Below are 25,210 nucleotides of genomic sequence, written 5' to 3'. Positions count from 1 at the left end.
GTCAAATATTAGTTAGCTTAAGTATTGTTTTTAGTGTTGTAACTAGAGTTAGCAGAATATTTGACTATTTAAAAAAATTTCCTTCAGTTTATAGACATTTAGTTGTAATGTTGTGACATGTAGATATTAAATATTTTATTACTATTTTCTACTATTGCTGTTAAAAGTTTTAAAAAAATTTATCTATTTATAAAACTAGTAAAAAACTAGATACATTATAAATAACTTTAAAGTTGAAATGTTTTAAAATTTGAAAACATTTTATACTCGAGATAAAACAGTTAAAAATTATTATACTTTATCAAAATACAAGTCTGTCAAAGCCTATAAATACACGTCATCTCAAAACTATATTCTTTAATTAAAATCTTAAAAGTAGAAACAGCTTTGTAAAAAAACAAAAAAGAAAAGTTTGTTGACTTCTGACATTTTTACCATACCATAATGTATAATTTTGTAATTGCATAAATTATGTTTATTAAAAACAAAGTTATTATTTTTAAAACCATTAAACAAAATTAAAAAATATTATAGTATATAAACATAAAAAACAGATGCATGTTTTAATTGTTGAAATTAGAAATCTAATAATTCAGAATTTTTATTAGCTATAATTTTGAAATTTTTTTATATATAGCTACATTTAAAATTTATTCTTGTATCATTTTTCAAAAAATTTTATAATACTAAAGGAAAAAAAGGTAATAAAAATTATAACTAAAAAATATGCTACTGCTCATTATTTTTTTTTATTTAAATTAACAGCGAAGCACTAGTTATTCTTTCAATTTTTGTATTTTAATAAAAACAATATAGTTAGATGATTAAACAAAAAAACTCTAAAGCATAAATCTGTTAATATAAGTTTTAAAATTAATGTGCATAATGTTTTCAGAAATATTTTGTTTCTCTAGATAACTCTTTTTTACTACCTCAAAAACTAATAAAATCTGAACTCATAAAAATGCAATTAAATGCTTATATTATCTAAATAACACAAAGAAGAATACGTTCACTAAATTAAAGAAAAAGTTTAATGCACCTGGTGACGTCATTTATGTTTACCCGCAACAACAAGCTTCAAAAATCATTATTTTAACAATGCTGTTTTTAATTTAACTAGATCTCTTTTATCTTCTCCATTTCTTTTCATTTTGTGCGGTTTCGAGGGTTGTCAAACAAACTATCTAAAATAATATAATAAAATTTAGTTTATATAAAAGAAGTTTTGTGGTAAGAGTAATTATTAACAAATATTTGACATAGAGCGTTACAGAGCTGATGATTTTAGATCATGAAAATATTTTATTAACATTTTGTTTAGGATTAAAAATATAATTTACATGTATATCAGTAGCTGACGATTATTTGTAATAAAATTATATGTTATCATATAATTAAACAAAATTTTTTGTATAAAAACTTGTTTGATACATCTTTAAAAACTATAAATAATAGAATATATTAGTATTTTATAGAATTAGATAATACGATTTATTTTCAATACACTAATAGTTTTATCCGTATAATCGCTTTTAAAAAAAATATCAACTTTAATATGTCAACAGCATAAATTGGTTTCATTAACAGAAAATATTTCAACTCTACCTTTAATTTATACAAATTACACAATATCTTTATTGTAGTGGCAACAAGCAATAAAATTAATAAATTTTATCTGAGAACTAGTTTTAGTACTTAGTTACGATTAGTATAAGTTTTAGATTAGGGTTTCAGAAAATTATTTTTTTTAAATGTTCACCTGACAGGAATATAAAAAGTAACTATTACTCTATTAATTATTTCCCTAATTCGATTTAACTTTATTTTTTGGTTTTCATTCCCTTTATTACTGCAATCTGGGTGGCAATACTGCCTAGTTTAGAAAAAAAAAATTGTCTAGTTAAATATATTTTTGTTATAAAAATTTACACACAATGAATTTTATTTTATGAATGATAGAAAATATACAAAAAAGTTTATAAGTACTAAACAGAAGTATTATGCTTTAGCATGTAAAGTTTAATATTAGATTTTATATTTCAAGTAGGAATGAGCTTTTAATTTTTAAGTTAATCTTAGGAAGGTTAAAAAAGTCTTATTTTAAATTTTATGGCAGCTATTATAAACATTTTACTTGCATTAATAGTTTATACGAACCCTATACAACAAGTTTTGTGGTAATTTAATTTTATTAAGTATTAAATTTTTAAAAGAGCGTTCAATTTAGTTTTAATTAAATAAATTATATCTTAAAATTTAAAGTTTTTTAATAAATACTAGCTTCACTATAAGAACATTTAAAAACAACTAGTACTTAGTTTTGGTAGTGCATAAAAATTGTTATTTAAAGTATAGTATATGTAATGTTGAAAGAAAGTAAAAAAAAATCAAATGTTGTGCAACTAGTGACGTAAGAGAAATTTTCTCGCAGCAACTAGGTTCACCATCTAGTTAATGATCATAACACAAGACAACTTAACATAGATGTGTTTATAAAATCCTAATGGAATTTACTAAATTTTAAAGTTTAAAAAACTGTAAACAGAACTTTATATTTTATTTTTGAGAACAATATAATAGTAAATAGCTTCTGGTGAGACTAAATTTTTTTGCACGTCTATATAATAAAAAATTGCTCAAAAATTAGCAAAGTTCACTTTTAAAAAGTAAAATGAATGTTATTAAGAATTTTGAACTAAGTATTATATAGTTTAAATTTAATAAATATATTGAATTAAATTTAACTTTTTGTGTAGAGTTTGATTAATTTGGTATATAATACTATATGTAATAAAAAAGACGAAGTATTTTACTATTTAACTGTAAAAATATAAAATAATACAAAAAATTAAGTTATAGTTTTCAACTGCATTAATTTATAAAAGGTTGTAATGCTTATAAGATATTAAAGAGAAGTAAAAGACTCCTTCCTGTCTAAGTGTATTAATACATACATTTTATATAAGAATGTTTTCAAAACTTCATTTTAATCGTTATATTGTTATTATCGTTTAATCGTATAAAGTATAAATATACTTTCAAGTTTATGTTGTTAAAATTATCTTTTGTGAGAATACCGAAGAATTATTACTTTATGTTAGAAATTTAATTTGTTAAATTGTTGTACCTTGCTAGCTAGTTTTGAGGTGATCTTTTTTTTTTGTTGCGATTTTTTTTTGCAAAAACAATAAATATAATTTTATGTAAACCGGAAAAAAATATTGAGTTGAGTTTTTAAAACTTATGGGTACGGTTTTTTCGACGATAATTATGTACTTAGTATTTTACTTTTTTACATACATAACGATAAAACTATATATATAACTAAAAAGTTTTTTAAGGCCTTGTGACGTCATTCATACATACCCGCAACACCAAGCTTCAAATAATATTATAAAAACACAGCTCTTATTGACTAACCTTTTCTTTTTATGCTTGTGTTCTTTTTATTTTTTGAACAGCTCTCAGGTGCTGTCAACTAAATTGTCGGTTGAGATCACAACAGTTGAGATCGGAAATATCACAACAATGATAATGCCATAATAATGACTCAATGTCAAAATGACCTTTTGTGCCAATGTTAAACTATGTTGATCTCGCTCCTAGTAGTCGCATTTAAGAATTGGATTTTTTATACAACTGTCCTCATTTGAAAATATTTTTATTTTGTTCTTTATTAACAATGAAAAGTCTGAAACAAAAATAAATATAAATATGAACTAACGCATTTAATATAATTAATGATTTATAGAAAAATTAGCTGCAATTCAATCATTCTACAAGAGTAAATTTGCAAAATTTATTTTTTTTAGCATGTTGACAGCTGGTAATTAGCTATTCACAATTGAAAAGTTACAACTTCCACTGTCATATACTTTGAAAACTAACTTAGTCACAGTCTGCCTTATAAAGTATTATGTTACTGAGCGTGATAAAGATTGGCAAAATTACTTATATATGTATAGAAATTTATGTTAGTTTTAATTTAAAATAAATTATATACGTCATAGACAGCTTCTGAGTTAAAAATAACTGCAAAACTTAATAAACCTTTATTTTTAAAATACAAGTATAAAGATTGTAAGAAATTGTTGTGTTTTTTAAAACTGCATTTTTAATGCTGTTAAATTTGCTTTAAAAACTATATTCAACTATTTTCTATATCAGAACTTAAAATTAACAGTAAACTTTATTTACCAAAATTAATGCAAATTCCAATTCAATCATATTATACAGTTTGCTTATATATTTCCTCATCTACATTTAAAATTCAGCATTTTGTAAATATGCTTTAATTAACTCTTTAATTCTAAATGATGTCTGATAGTGTGAGAATAATTTTTATTGATCAAAATATTAAGTGTAATTTACATAAACAATAATAATTCAAAAGTTAAGTTACAGTTCGAACATTTGTAAAACTTTCACAATAAATTTATAAACAGATAGATGGAGTAGCGATGGGTAGTCCACTTGGCCCTATTTTAGCCAACATTTTTGTGGGATACTTTGAAACATTGCTCTTTTCCAAGTATGAAAAACCAATAAACTATATTAGGTATGTTGATGACATTTTTGTGTCTTACAATGATGAATATAACATTGAGGAATTATTTAGCAAAATTTCGAATTTACACCCAAATTTAAAATTTACTATTGAAAAAGAAAAAGACAATTGCTTACCTTTCTTGGATGTACATCTGTTGCGTACATCTTCCGAGTTGCTTACCACTGTTTACAGAAAACCTACATTTGCTGGTCAGTATATTCCATTTCAGTCATTCTGCCCTTTATCTCAAAAACTCGGTTTAATCTCTTGTTTGGTATTCAGAGCACACAAGATTTGCTCGAAAAAGTTGTTTGAAGAGGAATTAGATAAAATAAAAAATATTTTTGAAGCTCTTGGTTATCCATCGCATATAGTCAGAAAGACAATTAAAAATACAATCTCAAAATTTGAAAAACCGGTTAAATTTGGTCCTAGAAAATGCCCTGTATATTTGAGATTGCCATATTTCGGTAAAGTAGCAACTGCTCTAGAAAAGACTGTAAAATACACTGTAAACTCCACTTTTAACTCTGTACAACTAAGAATCAGTCATGCTACAAGAAAGCCCTTAAATGGAATTTGTAAAGACCGTACTGCCGATCAGGAAAAAAGCAAAATTATTTATATGTACAAGTGCCACTGTGACAGTGAGTACATTGGCAGAACGTCTCAAAGATTCCATATTAGAAGGGACCAACACGTTTTTAATTCCCTCAGAAGATGGATGGACACTGGTTTAAAAAAACCATCTAATAGATCATCAGCGATAGCTGAACACTTATTAAACAATTCAGATTGCGCAAAGAACTATAATGATAGTAACTTTTCAATTTTAAGTCAAGCTCGTAACGATTATCACCTTAGTGTTTTAGAATCTCTATTTATAAAAACATATAAACCTAAATTGTGTAAGCAACAATATGTTTATAAATCTAATCTTTATAAGTTGTTATAGATTTTATTTGAATTTTGTCGCTTATTTTATTTTATTTTTAATGTTGCTTATCTTAGTTAAATTACTGATAAACTGTTTTATGAATTGTGAATGTCTAATTAATTTTGCTCAATTATGCTAATTAGTGTTAATTGATTTTTCTGATGTAACCTTTAACTATTTATATACTCAAAATTTAATCTTAAAATTAGTTGCTAACTAAAGTAATTGAAAAGCGTTAGCCGAAATCGATTTTACTTGTTTGTTGCTTTAATAAAGATGTTTTTGAATGAATTTTGTCTTAGATTTCTGTACAAGATATGTAGTACTAAAAAGTTATATAATAAATTTATAAAAAAAAAATATTCCTTTATGTTAATGTGATACGTTTAGAATAATTACTTGTTTACTTACTTGTTTAACTTTACTTGTTTAATTAATTATAAGGTATATTATGCATTTTGCTATATTTTTATGAAAATTTTTTTAAAAAACCTGGATTATTAGGGTACACCTGTTTAAAACAGTATGTAAAACAGTTAAGTGTATCAACAGAAATAGGATCTAAAACAATGAAATCTTAAGTTTTGTTAAAATTGTAAATTTAAAAAGCAGGTTTATTTAAATGTGGCTCCGGTAGGTATTAAACTATTTACGATTAAAAAACTATAGTTTTAATAATTTTGTTTTTTTCAACCAATGATTTAGTCATAGTTTTATGACTTAAAATCGTGTTTTTTATAGTCGTTAGTAAGTTTTATGAAACCTACTGGTATTTACTAAAAATTAATATAGTTTTTTACACAAAATAAAGACAAACGTCACGACATTTGTTTTATCAAAGTATCACATACATTAATAATATATATATATATTGTAAAACAGTAGCAAAAAAAGCATAAAAAATTAAAGTCGTTTATTTAAACACATTTGTAAAAATCGATGAAAATGTTTAAATACTATTTTTTATTTCCTTCTAAATCACAGCAAAAAGTAAAACACTTAAAGTTACATAACGTTAAAAACATAATAATGTTTATTAGGACTAAATTTAGTTCCAGTTTATTCAAACTTTTTTAAAAGTTGTAATAAAAGTGTTGAGATTCTTTATCTAAACTTAAATGAAGACAAGTTATACTTAAAGCCTCTGACACTAAATAAAATTTAATATAATAAAAACAGCTTGTGTTAATTATTAAGTGTTTAATGTAATGAAAAAGAACAAAAATAATCACAGTTAAAGTTTTTTTATTTTTTTGTTCAACATTTTAATAAGTTTTATCCTAATTACTTGTATAAATGTGCAAAACTGTTTTTTTATAATATCTGTCAAATATACTACACATGCTCTTGGTATTTTATGTTAAGCTTTTGATTCTTTTTATTTAAATAAAATTCGTTTAAAGCTTAAAAGTATTCATTTTTATTAAGAGTAAATATAGTTAAGAACAAGCTTAAAAGCTTGCTCTTAAAAGATTAAGTTTATTACGTTAGTATTTACGCTAATCGTTAATGAAACAAACTACATTTTTTAAGCAAAGGCAAAAAAAACAAATATTTTCTTGAAAATAAAGTAGGTTTAAGTGATTTTTTCAAAATGATTTTTTTTTCTTTATTACAATGTAACTAAATCTATATATCTACACTCTTTTTATCTATCAAAAATTTAAGTTTGAAATTAACTAGATAAATTAAAAAAACAGTCATTTGAAATATTATACAACAATTCATCAATGAAAGTATATTCCAAATAACGATACTTTAATTTTGAATAAGCAACCAATTTGAAAAAAAAAAATAATCAAAGGTAGTATTTAAACTTCGGAAATTTAATAGATTTACGTTAAGTTATATTTACAGTTAAAAAACAAATTACATATCCTTTTAAGTTTTATTTTTTTTTAGGATAACTACAAACTTAAGTGTACCCAATAACTTTTTCGTAATAAAATTATAGATCTACAATTTTCAATTAAAATCATGTATATAAACTGTATTATTAAAATCACATCTAATAAACTATCTAAAGTAAAAAAGTATAAAACTTTCACCGTTTTAATTATTAAATATTGACTTAGCCACAGTTTCGTGGCTTACAAAAGTTAATAAATTTCAAGAACATAAATCTTTCATTACTGACTATATTATATAGAAAATTTATAAGTATTTTACATGGGAATAAACTACATTACGTCATAAATAAGTTCAAAGAAATTTCAATTTTACTTACTAATTCAAGTTTACTTACTAATTAATCTTACCTGTTTTTATAGAAAATTTATAATATTTTTAAACGAGAATAAACTACATTATGTCACGAGAAGATTACGAGTCATCTCAATATTTATTAATGTTTTTACTAAATATTTTTAACATAAAATAAGCAAAAAATTGTACGGTTTTACTAAAACCCTCTTTTTAAAACCAATAGATGTATAGCTTTTTTGAATTATATCGTTTTTGAGAGAACGTAAATTTGTTTAAAGCGCAATTTACATTCGAGCTTAGCTAAATTTAGTCATCGTTCTAGCTTCAACAACCATGAACCTATAGTCACTAAACTCGCTACTCTTGTAACGACGTTATATGTTTTAAGCTAGGCTGTTAACCCTAGCTTAAATTCGTTGCTAGTATTTTTGATTTGTTGTCGTTTGTTTAACTAACTATTTGTTATTATTACGTGAAAGTTATTATTGTTACTTTTGTTTACAATTATTCATTCTAAAATACGTTTTTACTCACAGACTTGATTACAGTTTAATAATAGTAGAAATTGATTAAACATTTTATAGACGTATTAGATAACAAAAATAGTATCAAGATTAACTTTGAATTGCGCATTATGTATCAAGCATTATCTAAATTACAGCAACGCCCGCGTTACACACATAACTAAGCACATACTCTCGTTATATTTATGGAAATGTTTTAAATTCTTTTTAATTGTTTTATTTAAATCAGAGCTGAAAATTAAATGATTGAGAATTAAGTAGATTTTACTTTTTAAAATTTAATCAAATTTTATTTGAATCAAACATTACAGTTTGACTATATAATTTCTTATTTATATTTAAAACCAAATTGTTTATAAAACCATGCCTTGTTTAAGCATCTGAAACTAAACGAAATTTAAATATGTAAAATTCCTTTAACTTTAAAGTTTAGTCTAAAAAAGATACAAAAAAAGTGAAGTTTTTAATTATCTAACTAATTTTAAAGTTTATGAAATTGTCACACAGACATTTTTACAAATTTTTGTGGTGTTAAATTAAGTGAAAAAAAGGGCAAAATAGTTTTGTTTCGTTTCAAAAAGTTAATCAAGAACACTACTCATTTTTTTAGTGATACATTAATCTTTTATACTTTTTTATATAAAAAAACATTATTTAATTTTATCAAAAAATTACAAAAACCATAAATATATTCAGAGTGCAAATATTTCAAGACTTAATAAAAACTTAATGGCTAAGTATTATTATATAATGTAAAATAAATGGTTGTGTGTTTTATCAAAGAACCGTTAGACATATTTTCAATACTATATTTTACTTTTTTTTCATCGGAGCTTAAAGTTAAACGACTTAAGTTGAACGTAAACTTTCTATATTTAGTAAATAAAGTTATATTTTAATCAAACAATACAATTTGATAATACATTTATGTTTATAAATTAAAAAGAGATAAAAAAATAGTTAAGTATAGCAAAAGTTAACTACATATTTTCGATTATAAGGTTACAAATTCCACTCTCATACACTTCAGATGCTTTAACTAAATCATATTTATGTAATAACTGTATCATGGTTTATAAACTTATATATTTACGTGCTTTGTTCTATCTGATCACTCACTTATTCATATACAATAATTTATGAAATTTTTAATTTTAACTAAACTACGTACGTCATTGGTAGCTCCTAAGTAAAGTTTAATAAATTTTATATTGCGAAAATAATTTTATAAACAGTATGAGAAATAATTGTTTAACTAAAATAATTTTTTTAAATCTAGTATAATTGTTGTAAATACTATATCTATTTTTTTTTTAGAATTTAAAGTTAATCTTTTAAAGCTAAAAGTAACTTTTGTTCAATTAAATTAAGTTAAATTTTATTTAAACGAATTATAACGGTTTTCAAAATTATTCCGTATCTACTTTGTTAAGGTAACTTTTGTAAATATGTCTTACTTTAGGCCTCCTCTACTAGTTGAAATTTAAAAATATAAAATATATTATGCTTATTACTAAACGTTTCGTGTAACAAAATGAAACAAAACTAATCATTTCTAAATATTTTTTCAGTTCAAAGTTTGTTAAGTTTTTCCTAAATACTTGTATAAAAAACTGTTTTTTCATTTAAACATTGTCAAGTACACTAAACATGTTATTGGTTTTTTATCTCAAGTTTTTCTTTCTGTACTTCATTAAAATCATTTCAATTTTAAAGATACATATGCTTACTTAAAATTAAAATTTATTTAATTAAAAACAAGCTATACACATGCCTACTGAAAGCTTTCTATACAGCTCTCGTAAAATCTAATTATTACATTTGAAAAGAAAAAAAATCGAAAGTAGTTCAGCTTATAATGTCTTTTTTTCGTAAAAACCACCAAAATAAACAAAAATTATGCATTATGTTACATTTTTGTAAAATCTATAATTTAAACAGACTAAATGGAATACATACACCTTTTTAGAATATTATACGAAACAGTCAAGTAAATCATAAAAAATAGTATTTAAAAATATATAAGTTTTATTAGTAAAATACCCAAACTAGAAACAACTTGTTTCAAGACGCCGAAGCTGGTTTTAAACTAAAAACAACAAAAAATGACAATTTTCAAATTTATTATTTTTTAGCGTTGATTTAGAGTTGACCGAGATTTTTAAAAATTCAACTGTTCCTAATGTAGTAATTTGATAAATTTACAAATATATAAAATATTTTGTATATTTTCAACCGTAAAATAAAAAACAAACGTCATGAAAAACTTTTATGGTAAATATTTCAAAATTAAAAAATTGCGACCTTTATAAAGATTAAAATTTTATAGAGAATATGAAATATGGTTCTGTGTTAATATAATAAGTTTGTCAAAGCCGATACACTTGTTATAAATATTGTATGAATTTTGTTTTCCTAATGAAAATCAGTTAAATACTTATAAGTAACGGTTTTTTAAATTAAAAGTAAATGTTAATCATACATAAAAGATTGCTAATACAATTATTAATTTAAATATGAAATCAGACTGTTTTTAAATTTGTCTTATTTAAGTTTTTGAAACTAGATTAACTTGGATTATATAAGAACAATTTCTGTTAATTATTGAAAGGTTAGTGTAAAAAAACAAAAAAAATAATAATGCGAAGTATCAATTAAATTTACTTGTTCAAAAAATTTGAAATTTGAACACATAAATTGTAGAAGTTTTTGTTTTGTTCAACTGTAATAAAGTAATTTTCAAAACTTAGTATTTGTTTGAACAAGACTATTACATATTTTAAACATACCCTTAGTATTGTAAATTACGTTTTTAACTGTTTTAATATCAACTACATAAACTTAAAATTTATAGATACAATTGATTACTAAAGTAAACTAATTTCAGGTAGAAAAATAAAAGTAGAAGTATGTTATATTTTTATACTGTAAGAATATATTCCAACACATAAAATAAAGTTGAAGTTTTCAACTGCAATAATTTAAATTTAAATATTTAAATTTATTAATATAAAACAATAATAACCATTATTTAGTTTATTTTTAATGTCAATACGTCAAAAAAAAAAACTGCAAATTTTCTAATTTTCATACAAAAACGCTTTAATCACCTTGCAAAGCCAATTTAGAAAGGAGTTTATGTAAACATAGCTAAATCTGTTAATATAATAACTATTGTTAAAAAAGCTACAGCTTCTACTGCTTGATTACAACTATACAGATTTGGTCACAGTCTTGTGACCTATAAATTCCTTATTTATTTGTTTAAATAACATTCAAGTACTTTACTAGTTTAAATAGAAAATGCATGTATTTTTAACAGTAAATAAACTACATTACGTCAAAAACAGCGTTGTAGTAGAAATATCCTAAAATATTAACAAAATTTTATAGACAAATTTTAGTCTGAAGAATGAAAGAAAAATTTCTGTTTTATTAAAACAAACTATTTAAAGCCGATACACTTTTTCTAAATAGTATATTTACCGTTTTAAAATTTCAAATAAAAGTTTATAGTTAAAAGTAAGTTTTATTTACTGGAATGATATGAAGTTAAAATTAAATAAAAAAATATGAAAAATAGTTTACTTAAACCTAATTTACTTACAAAAGTATGATAATAACAGTATTTGAGAAAACATTTCAGTTTTCAGTTTCTTGCTTGAAGTCACAGTAACTTATACAGCTTTTTATTGAATAATTAGTTTGTGATCGAGCATGTAAAATGTTGTTTAAGCATTATTTTGGTAAGTTGTATCGTAAACATTCAAGAAAATACCAAAAATCTATCTTTAAATGAAACAATGATTTTGCAAACACTAATTTGTGCTGAAAATCTAACTAGTATAGCCAACTAAATAATCATTGTAAAGTACAGTTTTATTTTATTTAATCTGTTATAAGTTAAAAAGTATGTCGAGTATACGCTAAAATGATGCAACTGAAATTAAAATAACTTGTATAAGTTTTTGCAAGCTTCTGTTTAAACACAAAATTTTTAATTATATTACTTTATCGTAAGCTAGTGACAAAATTTTAGCACTAATATAAAATTTACGATCAGTAACACTAATATTTATCAAGTCAATGTTATATAAATATGATTTTACATTTGACCACAAACTTTAGAATGTTTCCAAAAAATAGTATGTAATTTAACTTTAAAACTATAATTATAAACAAAAAGATATGAATTTAGCAAAAGGTTGCAAAGTTTTGATATGTTTTTATTTACCGGAATTTAAAACAAAGTCTTGTTAAATTGATCTTATAACACGTTATTTACGATTTAAATGATACAACTTGCACCACTAAAGTATTATCACACTGATTCATTCACTTTGCTGTGACTTACAAATAAAGTAATAGTGACACAGTTAACCATTGCATTTCATTTAGTAGCATATATAGAAAATGTTTAAAGTCTTTGTATAGGTATAAATTACATACGTCACAAGTAGCTTTAGAGAGCAGATTTTTCATAGTTTAATATTTTTTTAGACAAATACTGCTATAAAAATGTGATAAGTTGTTATGTTTTATTTAAATAAACTTTACATAGCTATCACTTTTGTTCTAGATACTATAGTTAAGATTTATTTTCATTTATAAAATATGAGCTAAACGTTTTTTTTTTCAAATAAATTTAAATCGAACTTAGTAAATTGCTTTAATAAATTAGTAACTATACTTAAAAAAATTAAAAGTGTAATGATGTTTCTCTCAAAAGTCTTCTAGTGAACAATTTTTTTTATAAGAGAACAACATAAATTATTTTTAAACAGTTGAGTGAAAAACAAACAAAAACAAAATACAATAGTGTTAAGTTTCCATTTAACTTAATATTTTAAAAGTTTGCAAAGTATTAACACAATAGTTATAAAAACTTTCAATATAAACTATCAATTTATGTTTAAATAATATAACTTCTTATATAATAAATTAAAAACATTGTTTTAGTCAAGGTCTTGTAACTAAGAATATTTTACTACTTTAAACATATAATAATATTTTAATAAATTATATTACATTCAATACAAGCTTGTCATAGCCGTACTTAAAAATCAAAATACGGCTTGTTTCTAAATAGTATACTTTTTTTTGGAATGTTTAAAATTAAACGATTAAAGTTGAAAATAAAGTATACTTGAATCAAGTAATAAAATTTGCTTATACATTAATTTTTTTACGCCCATTAATAATACAATTATTTTTAAATATAGATAAAGTTAACTAAATATCTATGGTTAAAAAAGTAATCCAATTGCTTCAAAATTTAATACTTGATTTAGTCACAGCTTGGTGACTTACAAAATTATTTTGTTCTCCTTTAGTCAGAAAAATATAGTTTTAAACTAATCTAAATGAAAACATTATGTAGTTTCTTTGAAAATTAGTTAAATACGTCAAAAAGAACATCTGATTTTTTAAAAACTTTTGAATAGTTTGGATTTTGCAAAATTTTAGTATAAAAAGTGTAAGAAATTTTTCTGTTTCATTAAAATAAATTTGTCAAAACCGATTTACTTGTGCAAAATAACAAATTAATTTTTTTTCTAACAACAACTTGACGTTAACGCTTAAATTTAATTAAAAGTTATATTATGTAAAGAAAGTAAATTTCCATTTTAAGTAAATATTATAGTTTGATTATGAGAATACTTTTATTTGAAAAAAGATTATTTGTAACAACATTTAAAAAAAACTTCTTTAACTAAATAAATTTGATAAAAAGAAGAATAATTAACTTCACTTAATTACTAATGTTTAGCGTAAAAAAACAATAAAAATAATAATCAGCTTATGGTCTTTCTACCAAACTTACTTGGTCAAAAGTTGATTAAAATAATGTTACTAAGCTTAAACCTATATAAAAGAATTTAATAAACTGTTCGAACCAAAGATCCTAAAACAATGTGATGTGATTCAGTAAAAAATATTAACAGAACATTTACTTATTGATACAAACTATTTGGGTAATCTATATGTATAAAACTTATAAAAATTGTTCCTAAATTAATTGTAAAAAAGATCTACTTAGTTATGTATTTAAAATAATAACAGCTACAATGAAACGGAATTATCTAAAATAATTTTTTATAGTAAATTTAAAAAAAGTAATAATTTAGTTGTCTTTAATATATTAGCTTCAAAATGTTGCATTAATTTTTTTGTTATAGGTAGCTTATCGCCTACAAATGTTTTCGTAGAGACTTTGCATAGTTGGTTAATAATTTTCAAAAATTAAATAAAAAATATTTCTTTTTACAATATAACTACTCTACGTCACAAACAACTTAAAAGCGCAAATATTACGAAGTTTACAAAACTTTTCTGTCAGTTAAAGAAAGCTTATCAAGCACTTTTGTTCTCGAGACCATGCTTCTTAATACTAGAATTTATGTTCGTTTTTTTAACAACTTAATACAAGTAACTTGTATGGACAAGACTTTAAAAGTTATCCAAGTGCGACTCAATAACTAAAAAGTTTTTTTAAGCATCAGTTCCATGGACCAAATATTTTGAGCGCATTTTTTATATTTAACAAAAACTTTTACAACTTGTAGTTTATTATTAAAGTTATAAGACATCAAATAAAGTATCATAGTTAGTTGTTAGAAAGTAATAAAAATTTTTTGTAACATTTTTTTTAGTAAAATATTGTATATATTCACTTATTGACGTCATCAAGTGTAAACAGCAACACGAAGCTACGCAAACGTATATATTATAAAAACCAAAATGTTAAGATTAATCAAGCTTGTAGATTGGCAATTTGAAGCAGCTGGTACATGCTGTAAAAAAACTTTAATTCTATACTTAACTGTTATTTTTTCTTTCATTACCTTGTTTTTAATCTTAGTAGTTTTATAAGTCTTTCAAAATCAATTAAATGTTTATTTTAATTTAATAGCTTGTAATTTATCAGTTAATTTTGAGAAAAAAAAATTTCACAATTCTGAACATCAAGCTAAAATTACAATTTTTTAAGGGCTTTTCGATGTTATAATATCTTTTAAATGCGTTAATTTTTTGAGTTTAAAAAACTATTCTAGTCTAGAACTCTTTATCAAAATTAAGTACTTATTACACTAATTCAGACTACTTAGATTATTTAACTAATTTTTAACTTCAAGAACAATGAATTAGTATAGTTTTAAAAAGTCTAACTTAAAAATACCTGCTGAGTTTTTATAGTTTTATGATTTTTAGTTTGGTTAACAAAAATATTAATAAAATTATGAAATTAGATAGAAAATAGATAGCTTACTACTTAGAATAATATTATAATCTGGAAAAAAAAATAACTGACAAATGTTTAAATATTTTTCAAATAAACTAGTAAAATACCTAAATAAAACTAAATTAATTTAATCTTAATTAATTATATTCGAGTAACTATATTACTGATTCAACATAAACTTTGTTTTTTAGCCAAAAAACCATTAAAAAAAAAACATAAATTTTAAACCAATCAGATGAAGTCTATAATTACGATTTTAATTTCTAATTTAAAATAATGATTTTAAAAATACTTTGAAGTAATATTTCGTTTATTTTGAATTAAAAGTTAATAATAAAGTTTAAAATTAAATGTAAAATGGGCGGCTGTTTTACTCACAACTAGAAAAGGAGATTATTTTGCATTTTTTAAGAAACTTGAACTTGGTTATATTATATTTTTAAGTAGTTTTATTAATAAACATTAAATAAACACAAATTAGTAAACAGTTTACTTACAAGGAAAAAATATGTAAATATAAACTTAAAGTAGTTATACACTTATTTAGAAAAGTCTAAATTAATAGCTAAAAATTTAGTTTAGCAATACTTGCAATTATAATTTATCACTTAAAATCTGAATTACATTTAGCAATACCTTTTTGTTAACCATTAGTAAATTTTTAATTCTTTTTTAAATAGAATTTTTTTTTAAGTTAAGAATTAAACCACCATTTAAAAAAAAAACTAAATGTTTTATAAAATACACAGTTTAACCAGAGAAGTTTTAGTTTTATTAGAAATATCGGTTTGATTTTTTCTTCTGGTTTGCCAATGACGAGACATAATCAAAAATTTATTCTTATACTATCAAAAACAATTAAATAGAAAGAAAACTTTTTCAAAGCAAAAACTTATGTAAACTGATATTTTTAAACTTGAAAATTTCTAGCAAATTTTTTGCAAATATTTTGTTTTTAAATATCCTGTTTTAAAAAAAGCAAATCCGTTTAGATTCATTAACAATTTTATAACAAATTAAAAAAAAAAAAACAAAGTGAATCAAAAATTAAAACTAAAAAAAAAAATTGCAACAAATAACAACAACTTTAAACTTTAAGCATATTTTATGCTTCAATAAGGTCACCTATTCTAACTCGCAACAATTAGTTGTACGAGTTTTATATAAATTTGTTGTAACAATGTATTCTGTTAGAAGGAAAAAAACTTGAAAATATTTAAAACAGCCTTAAAAGCTGAAAAATACGGAAACATTCAAAAATCACTTAAAGTTGCTATAGGTGGTGTTGAAAAAAAAGATATTGTATTTTATTTTGAGTAGTATTGTTATTGCATTAAAACACGGGCATGTATAAGTTTTTGTTTTCTTAAAAGGAAATATTGTTAATAAGTTGTTTAATTTTTTTTCTGGTGTACTATTTAAAATTTTATTTCTTTAATTAATTAGCAATTAGTTGTATTTGTGAAAGAGCAGCTAAAAAAAATATTTTAGGCAGAAAAAATGTTATAAAAATTTAAAGGTTAACAGCACTTTTGCAATTTTTTGACGTAATATAGTGCTAAAATACTAATTATTATATAAATATAGTCGATATTTTTAATATAGTTACATATTAACCTTTGTAAAACAAAGCTAACTTCAGACATATGCCTTTAAAGCATATATTTTTATGAATACAAGATTTCGACATACACGGTAAGTATAAAAATAATTAAATTACTTGAATAATAATATAGGTTTAAGTAACTACATTGAACAAAAAGTGCAATAAAAAATAAATATGTACTAAATTGTTGTTTCCAGGAATCAATTGTTAATTTTTTTAGTTTAATGCTATTTGATAACAATAGACTTTTAAGTAAAGAAAAGAATATTTTTTCGAAATATTAAACTTCTATATCTTTAAAACTGTTGTAGTTACCTTAAATAATTCAATTTTAAACAATTAAAACAAAATTTTAAATTTATTTCAGCACTTTTATTTTGTTTAAAACACTTAAATAGATTTAGATTTATTATAACTAGCTTCTTAACACATATTTTTGTAAAATAAATAAAAAAAAAAGCTGTACAAAACTTGTAAAAAGTTCAACTGTTTTTAAAAAGTCTAAACTCCATAGATAAATCATATAAAAATATAACAAAATGTTTCAAATTTTATAGGTAGAAAAAAAAATTATAACTTCATAGAGTATTTTTCTTAAACGCATTGTGATGTAAATTGTTTGAATCGTGTTAGAATGTCTTAAATTTACCTTTTATAAACGAAATGCAATTCTAAGCATATAATGCTTGATTGGAGCAATTTGGATAAAAAATCAAATTTTGCGAGCTTTTTCAAAAGTCTTTTAGATACTACTTTCATATTTTTTCCAACTTACAGTTTTGTAGGATTTTTAGTTGTTTATATTAACTAATACAATTGCATACTTTCATAATATCATACTAAAATTAGAATTGAGTAAATACTGTTTTAAAAGCTAGTTATTTGTGTTTAATAGGAACAGATCAAAATTTCACAAAGACAAAATTGCACAAATAACCAAAATTTTAACAAGACAATTTTGCTTCAAAGGTCAATTTTGCACGAGGTTAAAAAAAAACAGAAAAGATAAAAAAAACAAAAATAACATCTATTGATAGAGAGTAAGGGTTAGGTGTTATAGTGATAGTAAAAAAAATACATAAAATATCAAAAAATTAAAATAAATAAATAACTAAAATAATTAAGAAAAAAAAAATGCTACTGACCGAGAATAAAGGTGAGAGGTAATAGTGATAGTAAAAAAAAATATATATAAAATGTATATATATATCAAATCAAAATTTCAATCTGTGCAAAAATATCTCTGTGCAAAAGTGTCTTCGTGCAAAAGTTACTTCGTGCAATTTTGTGCACTCGTGCAATTTTGTACGCTCGTGCAATTTTAACAGCTACCGTTTTAATATAATAGATTTCTTAAAACTCAAGGAAATTAATTTATTTTACTTTACAGTTTAATTTTCAAATAAAAAATATTGTTGCTTTATTTTTAAAATAAATACTTTCATACAATGGTTAAATAAAGCTAGAAAATGTTTTTTAATTTACTGTTAAGGAAAAAAAATCATTAATTTTTTATTCGAAGCTAAAAAGTAAAGCTTACAAAACTTTGCGACACGATTTTGCGACAATATTTTTCAACAGCGTTTTGTGACGTAATGTACGAAATAACCTATAAATTGCGTTAATGATGTATTACATATGCTAAAACATAGTAAACATTATACAAATTGTATAACATAACTCTGTGTAAGTTTATCTTTTGCAAGCTGTTCAAAACAGCTACAACATATATTTATTTCTTATTTAATGGAAAGCTTGATTAGTCGAAACTTAAGTAATTTCCAATTAACATTTTTTTTTGGTAAATAATATGTATACAAATGTTTAATTTTATAGCTCATATATGTAAATAATAATTTTTTATTTTTTATTTTTTTGTTATAATAAATATACATTTTATTGTTTACTTAATTTCATGCTATAACTAAAACACCACGCCTACTAGTTTCGTTTTTAGAAAAAAAACTTAAAAACATTTTCTAAATTAAATATAAAGTGTTTTATAAAACAGCAACTGTTTAAAAAAACTTAATTCACTACTTTTTCATAAAGCAATAGTTAACTTAGTCAAAAAGTATAAGTAATTAGATTTGCAATTATAACTTAGGTTTGAAAATCAAAAACATAGTTATTTGAACAAAAAGGTCTAGTTCAAAGTTACTAACTATATTAATAGGTAGAACGAAAACAAAAGAAAAGTGGTGATTGGGCTTAATTTTGCAATAAAAAAAGTTATTAAGAGAAAAGTAAAAATATTATGTTAAAGGTCGTAAAAAGTTGTTAGTAAACTTTTTAAATTGAATTTTTTAATTTTCTAATTTGAAATTTAAATTTTGTATCAAAAAAGAATAACAACTTAAATAAAAAACGAATTTAAATAAAAAAAATCTGAAAAAAACTATTAAAAATATTAAACTCTTTTTTCATAATAATATAAAAGATATTTGCTATTAAACAACAGCTGAATAATTTGTAAGCAAACTTAAAAGAGCATAGTTTAGCTATCAAGTTAATTTATCAACTAAGACTTTGCACAACAAGGGAATAAAATATTAACTTCATTTTACATGACTTATTAAAAATGTATCTAAACTTATAGAGTCAGTCAATTAATAAAAACAAATGCTAAGGTGACGTCAGTAATCAGTGTGTGCAGAAAATTAATTAAATGCGACAATTTTTGTTTGTGTAATAAATCTGATATCGTCCATAAAAACTTTACAACAGTTAAAAAAGCTGTAAAATATGTTTCAACTAACTTTAGAAAAATTAAGAAAACAAGAATTAGATTTAGTGATTAGAAGTTATATGTGTATATAAATTTTAAGTCATAGTTATTTCGAGCAACCAATGACTTAAATATTTTTTTTTCGTTTTAATAGCGTTTTGTAAAATTAATAAAAATAATAATCAAGTCATTTCATTTAAACATTCTTAATACGTATAAATTTTATATATTTTACTTTCAAAGAGTATTGAATTATTTAACTTTGAAACTTAGTTTTATATTTTTAATAAAAGCTAAGCTTTTAGTGACGTCATTAATGTTTGCTACAAACAACTAGCTTAATGCAACCATATATGATTAAGGAAGTTTTTTAAAAAAGTTGAATTCTACTTCGTGTATCAATTTGATGAATTTTAAAAAGAGCTATAACCAGCTGTTCCTTTAAAACTATGTAATTCCAATATTTGTAATATTGTGAAACTGTTTGATTTCTGTTTAAGTATCTTAGGATTGCTAAATTGTTATTTACTTATTTATTTTTTATAACTTTTATTTAAAAAAAAAAATTAAATAAAAAAACGCAAGTGTTTATTTAAACTTATATTTATAACTAAACTAAGATATACATTTAAGTTTTCTTGTATAACAAATGCTAAAAATAGTTTAAGTTATGTTATGCAATTAAACTTAGGTGTAATAGACGTATAAAATTGTAAACATTTCTTTAACTTTTTCCCTGTACGATTATAAATATTTTTGTAATTTTAATAAAAAGTTCTATTTTGCAGGTTTAGTTTAGTTTTCTTAAAGTTTTTATTGTGGCTTGAAACTTTAGATTATCAACAACGTTAAACAAAAACAGGTTGTTGTTTGAATATTTTAGAACCCTAATAAATTTTTATTAAATCTGCAAACTTTTGAGTTGAGGAAGAATTGTAATGTAAAAATAAATTGTGATTATACTTCACTTAGTTTTGAATATCTTACTTCATTTTTTTTTTCTTTTTTATAACTGCGTAGTTAGGTTATAACCTTTAAAATGCGATGATTTTCGATTGAAAAAGATGCATTGCTTTGTTTTTTTGCAAGATTATGATATTAAAATATTTTACTGGTTTAATTTTTTGTAGACTACTAAAAAAGTTTAGATATTTTTTTCATTTTGTGAATATAATTAGTGTAAGTTTAATATGCAATTTTATTATTTGTTTTTCTTTAATTTTCTTATTGGATTACAAATCTTATAAATAGTTAGAATGTTTTTTACAAAGTAAGAAAATATCTATTTATATAGTTTTAAGCTTAAAGTAAATAAAAATATTAGCATACTTAATCAACTACTTTTAGAAAATGTAGTAATTATAACAATAATCTAAAAACTATTTGAAACTTTTAAACTTATATCAAGCTAGCAATATGTTGCTGCTTTATCAGTAAATTTTTTCATTAGTTTTAAAACTTAAAAACATAACTTAAAGGCTGTGAATAAAAAAAACTGAAATATGAATGTTAAAATTTAGATTTTTATATATTTAGAGTAAATTAACTATATAGTAATATTTTATTATTTCAGCCAAGCAAAAATATTAAAGTTTTTTAGTAAATATATAAAGTATTTTATATTTATAACAAATTTTTGTCTAGATAATGTATAAGTAAAAAGATGTTTTATATTTGTAAGTTATAACCCTGGATAAATATTTTATAATATTATGATTATTTTTTACTACGTTGAAGAAAACATATGCCCTATAAAAATTTTTTTAATTAAAATAATGATAATTGAAAAATTTCTAAATGAAGCGAAATTGTAGTATTACAAAAGTATTACGTAAGAATATCAACTTTGGGCAAAAACTCTTTTCTTATCTTATTATTTGCTTTGTCACGTAATTTCTCGACAAAATCTTTCAACGTTATTTTTATATCTTAAAAAGTTCGTTATGCATGCTATAACCTGTAAAATTTGCCAAATTCGTTATAAATAAAATCATATTTTAATATGGTACCAAAATAAATGTTCAACAAGTTTTGACTTTTGCAAACTGTTTATCTTAGCAAAAAATGTTTAATATGGTTTTAATCCAAGGACTTTATACAGCAAACTCTATTTCCGTTTTTCATAATGAAATCTATTGAGCTGTTTATTACAGCTACAAATTTTAAACATTAATTTAATTACCTCTTTTCAGACAGAAATTTATTTTCTCGTGTTTTTTAGCGTAAAATGACGTAGCGATGACCTATAAAATTCTTCTAAATCTAAAATATTAAAAAAAGCGTAATTTTGTGCTACAAATGGTACATACTTAACTGATCTAGATATTTCCAGCTAATTTAACATTTATAAAATTTAAACATTATTTTATAATTTTACAGAAAATGTCATCGATTAGTTTTAGGTAGTCAAATAGGTACTTTCACTACTAGATTTTTTTTAAATCTGTGATTTTTATATAATTGGTTTAATACATGTATTTATGATAAATTACTACTAAGTAAAAACTAAAAAGTTACATTAACAAGTTCATATTGCACTTTTAAATTTTATAATAATAATTCTTATCTGCACTAGTAAAATATATAAAACTAAAATAAATTTTAAAGAAAACTAAAAACTTAAAATTAGCTTTAAAATTAAAAAACGCGATCACTACTCCTAAAAAAAAGTTTAAAAACATATTGAAAAAAGAAAAGCTAAAACATGAATCTATAACACTTAATTTTATAAAATTTTTATAAAGTTACTAAATAAATTAACTTATGCATCTACTGATGTCTTTGAAGCTTTCCCGCAACAAAGCTCTTCACAAAACTGTATATAAATAAAACAGAATAAACGATGTCAGTTGAACAAATATAAACTTCATTTTTCTAACAGCTAGAACGTGCTGTAATAAGTTTATTTTTTACACAAATTAGATTTTTTTTCAAAACACAGAGGTTTAGGTAGAAAGCTTCAAAAATCTTTATCTTTTTATAAGTTTGTTTCTTTGCAAATAGTTTTATTAAAATAATACTATATAAGATTTGTTTTTTCAGTTCAAACAATTTAAATAATATGTTTAGATGGTTAAAATTTAATTTTTATTTTAGTCAATGTTTAGTTTAATATTTCATTATAATTTTTAGTGTTACGTATTTCTCCAACTTAAACAAATAAACAAATAAAAAAACCTATTATCAGTTGAACGAATACGAAATCCACTGTAGGTTATTTTAGACAGCAGGTACATGATGTAACAAAACTTTTACACACATTTGCTTTTTGTTTCCAACTCAAATGTTTAATAAGAAAGCTCTAAAAACGGTACTTGGCTATAAAACTTTTTTTTTTATGACTTTTTTCTGATATAATAGATTTGGTTAAAATGAAAGTACACAGGGTTGTTTTTTCACTTGAAAGGTAATATATATTGTTTTTCAATGGTTAAAATATAAATTAATTTTTATAAAACCTTCAGTCAAATATTTTATTCTAATTTTTAGTAATACTTACATTTTTAAAATTTCATATCATTTGATACCTATGAAAATGTAATAAGCATTTTTTAAAATGACATAAATTATTTTAAAGGTTTTAAAGTTTTAAACAACTGAACTTAATAGGATATAAATGTTCAGTAGATAGTTATTAAAATTTCAGTAAAATAAGCACTTTTACAAAAATATAATTATAACAAAGTTTAAAAAATCTTTTAAAATCACATAACTAACTTCTTCTCTAATAAAGTTATTATTAAAAAACATCAGTCTAACAGGTTTAATATATTTTTTATATGTCATTTTTTTATACATTTTTGATTTCATTTATTTCTATTCTAGTTTTTAAAAACCGAATAACCAAAAAAAAAATTAAAATGTTGTAAAAATTCAAACGCTTAAACTATTTAAAAACAAAAGTATACACACAATTTATTCAAAAATAAAATAATCGAATTTTTATGCGAAATTTAAACTTATTGCAAAAAATTTGTTAAACTTTTCCAACATTGAACTAAACTAATCATAAAAAAGTTTTATTGAGTAAATAAAGCTCTAAACTGGTGTTAAATAATATAACAAGTAGTAGCTTCTACTTGTTTCAAAAGCTAGAACGAGAAAATAACTTCAAATATTTTAGCACTCAGAAGATAAAAACAAATCAATTAAGTAAGGTAGGAAGGGTAGTATAACAAGTAGTAGTTTACTACTTGTTTCGAGAAGTACAATGAAGGAGTCAAAGATAAGTTAAGTGGAATTTACATCAAAGGAGTCAAAGTTTTAAGTGGAAAATTACAGAAAGACTTGTGCGTGACGTAGTAAGTAGAGAAGAGAGTAAAAAAATAAATAAGTTTTTCTTAGTGTGTTAAAAGGATGTTTTGGGGTTGTTGTTGTTGTTGTTGACGGATTGGGCTAAGGGAATAGAAGCTCTGCAAAGGATAGTAGAATTGCTTGAGTTTTGTAAATTGTAACCAGCGTACAGTCACTAAGCTTAAGAAAACCTCGAGTCAGTTGTGGTAGAACTTCATCACGTTACTTTATCACATTGTCGTGTTTTGTTTTTAAATGTATATAAATTCACCATTCACTTAAAGTTGTTTTCTAGATACTAGATTATAAATAAGCTCAATACATTAAAGTTATTGATCGTTCCATTAGAACGTTTTATAATTATATTAGAATATATATTAGAATATATATTAGAACGTTTTAATATTATATATATATATTTTAACTAAGATTTCATGTCGTCCAAACGCTTATCGATGGACGACATAAAACGCATGACGCGGTCGCAAACTAAGGCGAAAAGCAATAATAAGCAATTACCTAACCTAACTACGACCGAGCCATCGGTCAGTGGTTATAATGGCGTCCTCGGGTGGGCACGAACCACCAACCTTTCGATTAACAGTCGAAAGCGCTCACGAAGACTAATAACTATCGAACCACAAGCAAATGAGAATCAAATTACGCAAAAACTGACAACCTAGAACATAAAAAATGCGGAACCGCTCAGAGGAATGTACAACCGACCCGGCCAGGGACTGGACATGGGAATCCAGGAAACCAACCGATTTCGTGGACGGAGAGATTGTGAATGCTAGTCAAAATTGTGAATGGACGGCCACGAAGAGGTTGTGAATGGGTTTTTTGAGGTTTGACCAAATATTTTCAACTATAACAAGATGTTCTTAGAATAATTCAGCTCATTCGGATGTACATCAATCTAACTGTTAGTTACTATTTCAACATTTTATACATATTAACTACATTTTTTGCCATTAATTAAAATTTGTTTATTATTTTTCAAGCACCACTACTTTTTACAATAGTTACATAATAATAAATATTCAATTTTTTACATATTTTAGAATATTATATTATAATACCTTAAAATGTAACTTATAAATTAGAAATGAAAAATTTATA

At 22.8% G+C, this 25,210-nt stretch overlaps 1 protein-coding gene across 1 annotated transcript; it reads left to right on the top strand.

Annotated features, from left to right (window-relative positions):
* Window positions 1-4,319: 4,319 nt before the first annotated feature.
* Window positions 4,320-24,771, top strand: LOC145849232 (uncharacterized). The gene is made up of 3 exons (XM_082954374.1): window positions 4,320-4,331; window positions 4,449-5,286; window positions 24,518-24,771. The coding sequence occupies exons 1-3, from the start codon at window positions 4,320-4,322 to the stop codon at window positions 24,769-24,771; spliced, it is 1,104 nt and encodes a 367-aa protein (XP_082810500.1).
* Window positions 24,772-25,210: the final 439 nt, after the last annotated feature.

The sequence above is a fragment of the Thalia democratica genome, chromosome 1 (genome assembly GCF_965202585.1).
Source record: "Thalia democratica chromosome 1, ktThaDemo2.hap1.1, whole genome shotgun sequence".
In the NCBI taxonomy this organism is placed as follows: Eukaryota; Metazoa; Chordata; class Thaliacea; order Salpida; family Salpidae; genus Thalia; species Thalia democratica.
Note: the sequence above shows the minus strand (reverse complement) of the source record. Positions and strands in the feature narration are given on the sequence as shown.

What these genes read in the sequence shown, in the direction of transcription:
- LOC145849232 (XM_082954374.1), top strand. An exon ending in CAGAAGATGGATGGACACTG is followed by an intron (nt 5,287 to 24,517) that starts GTTTAAAAAAAC and finishes ATTTTAACTAAG; the next exon opens with ATTTCATGTCGTCCAAACGC.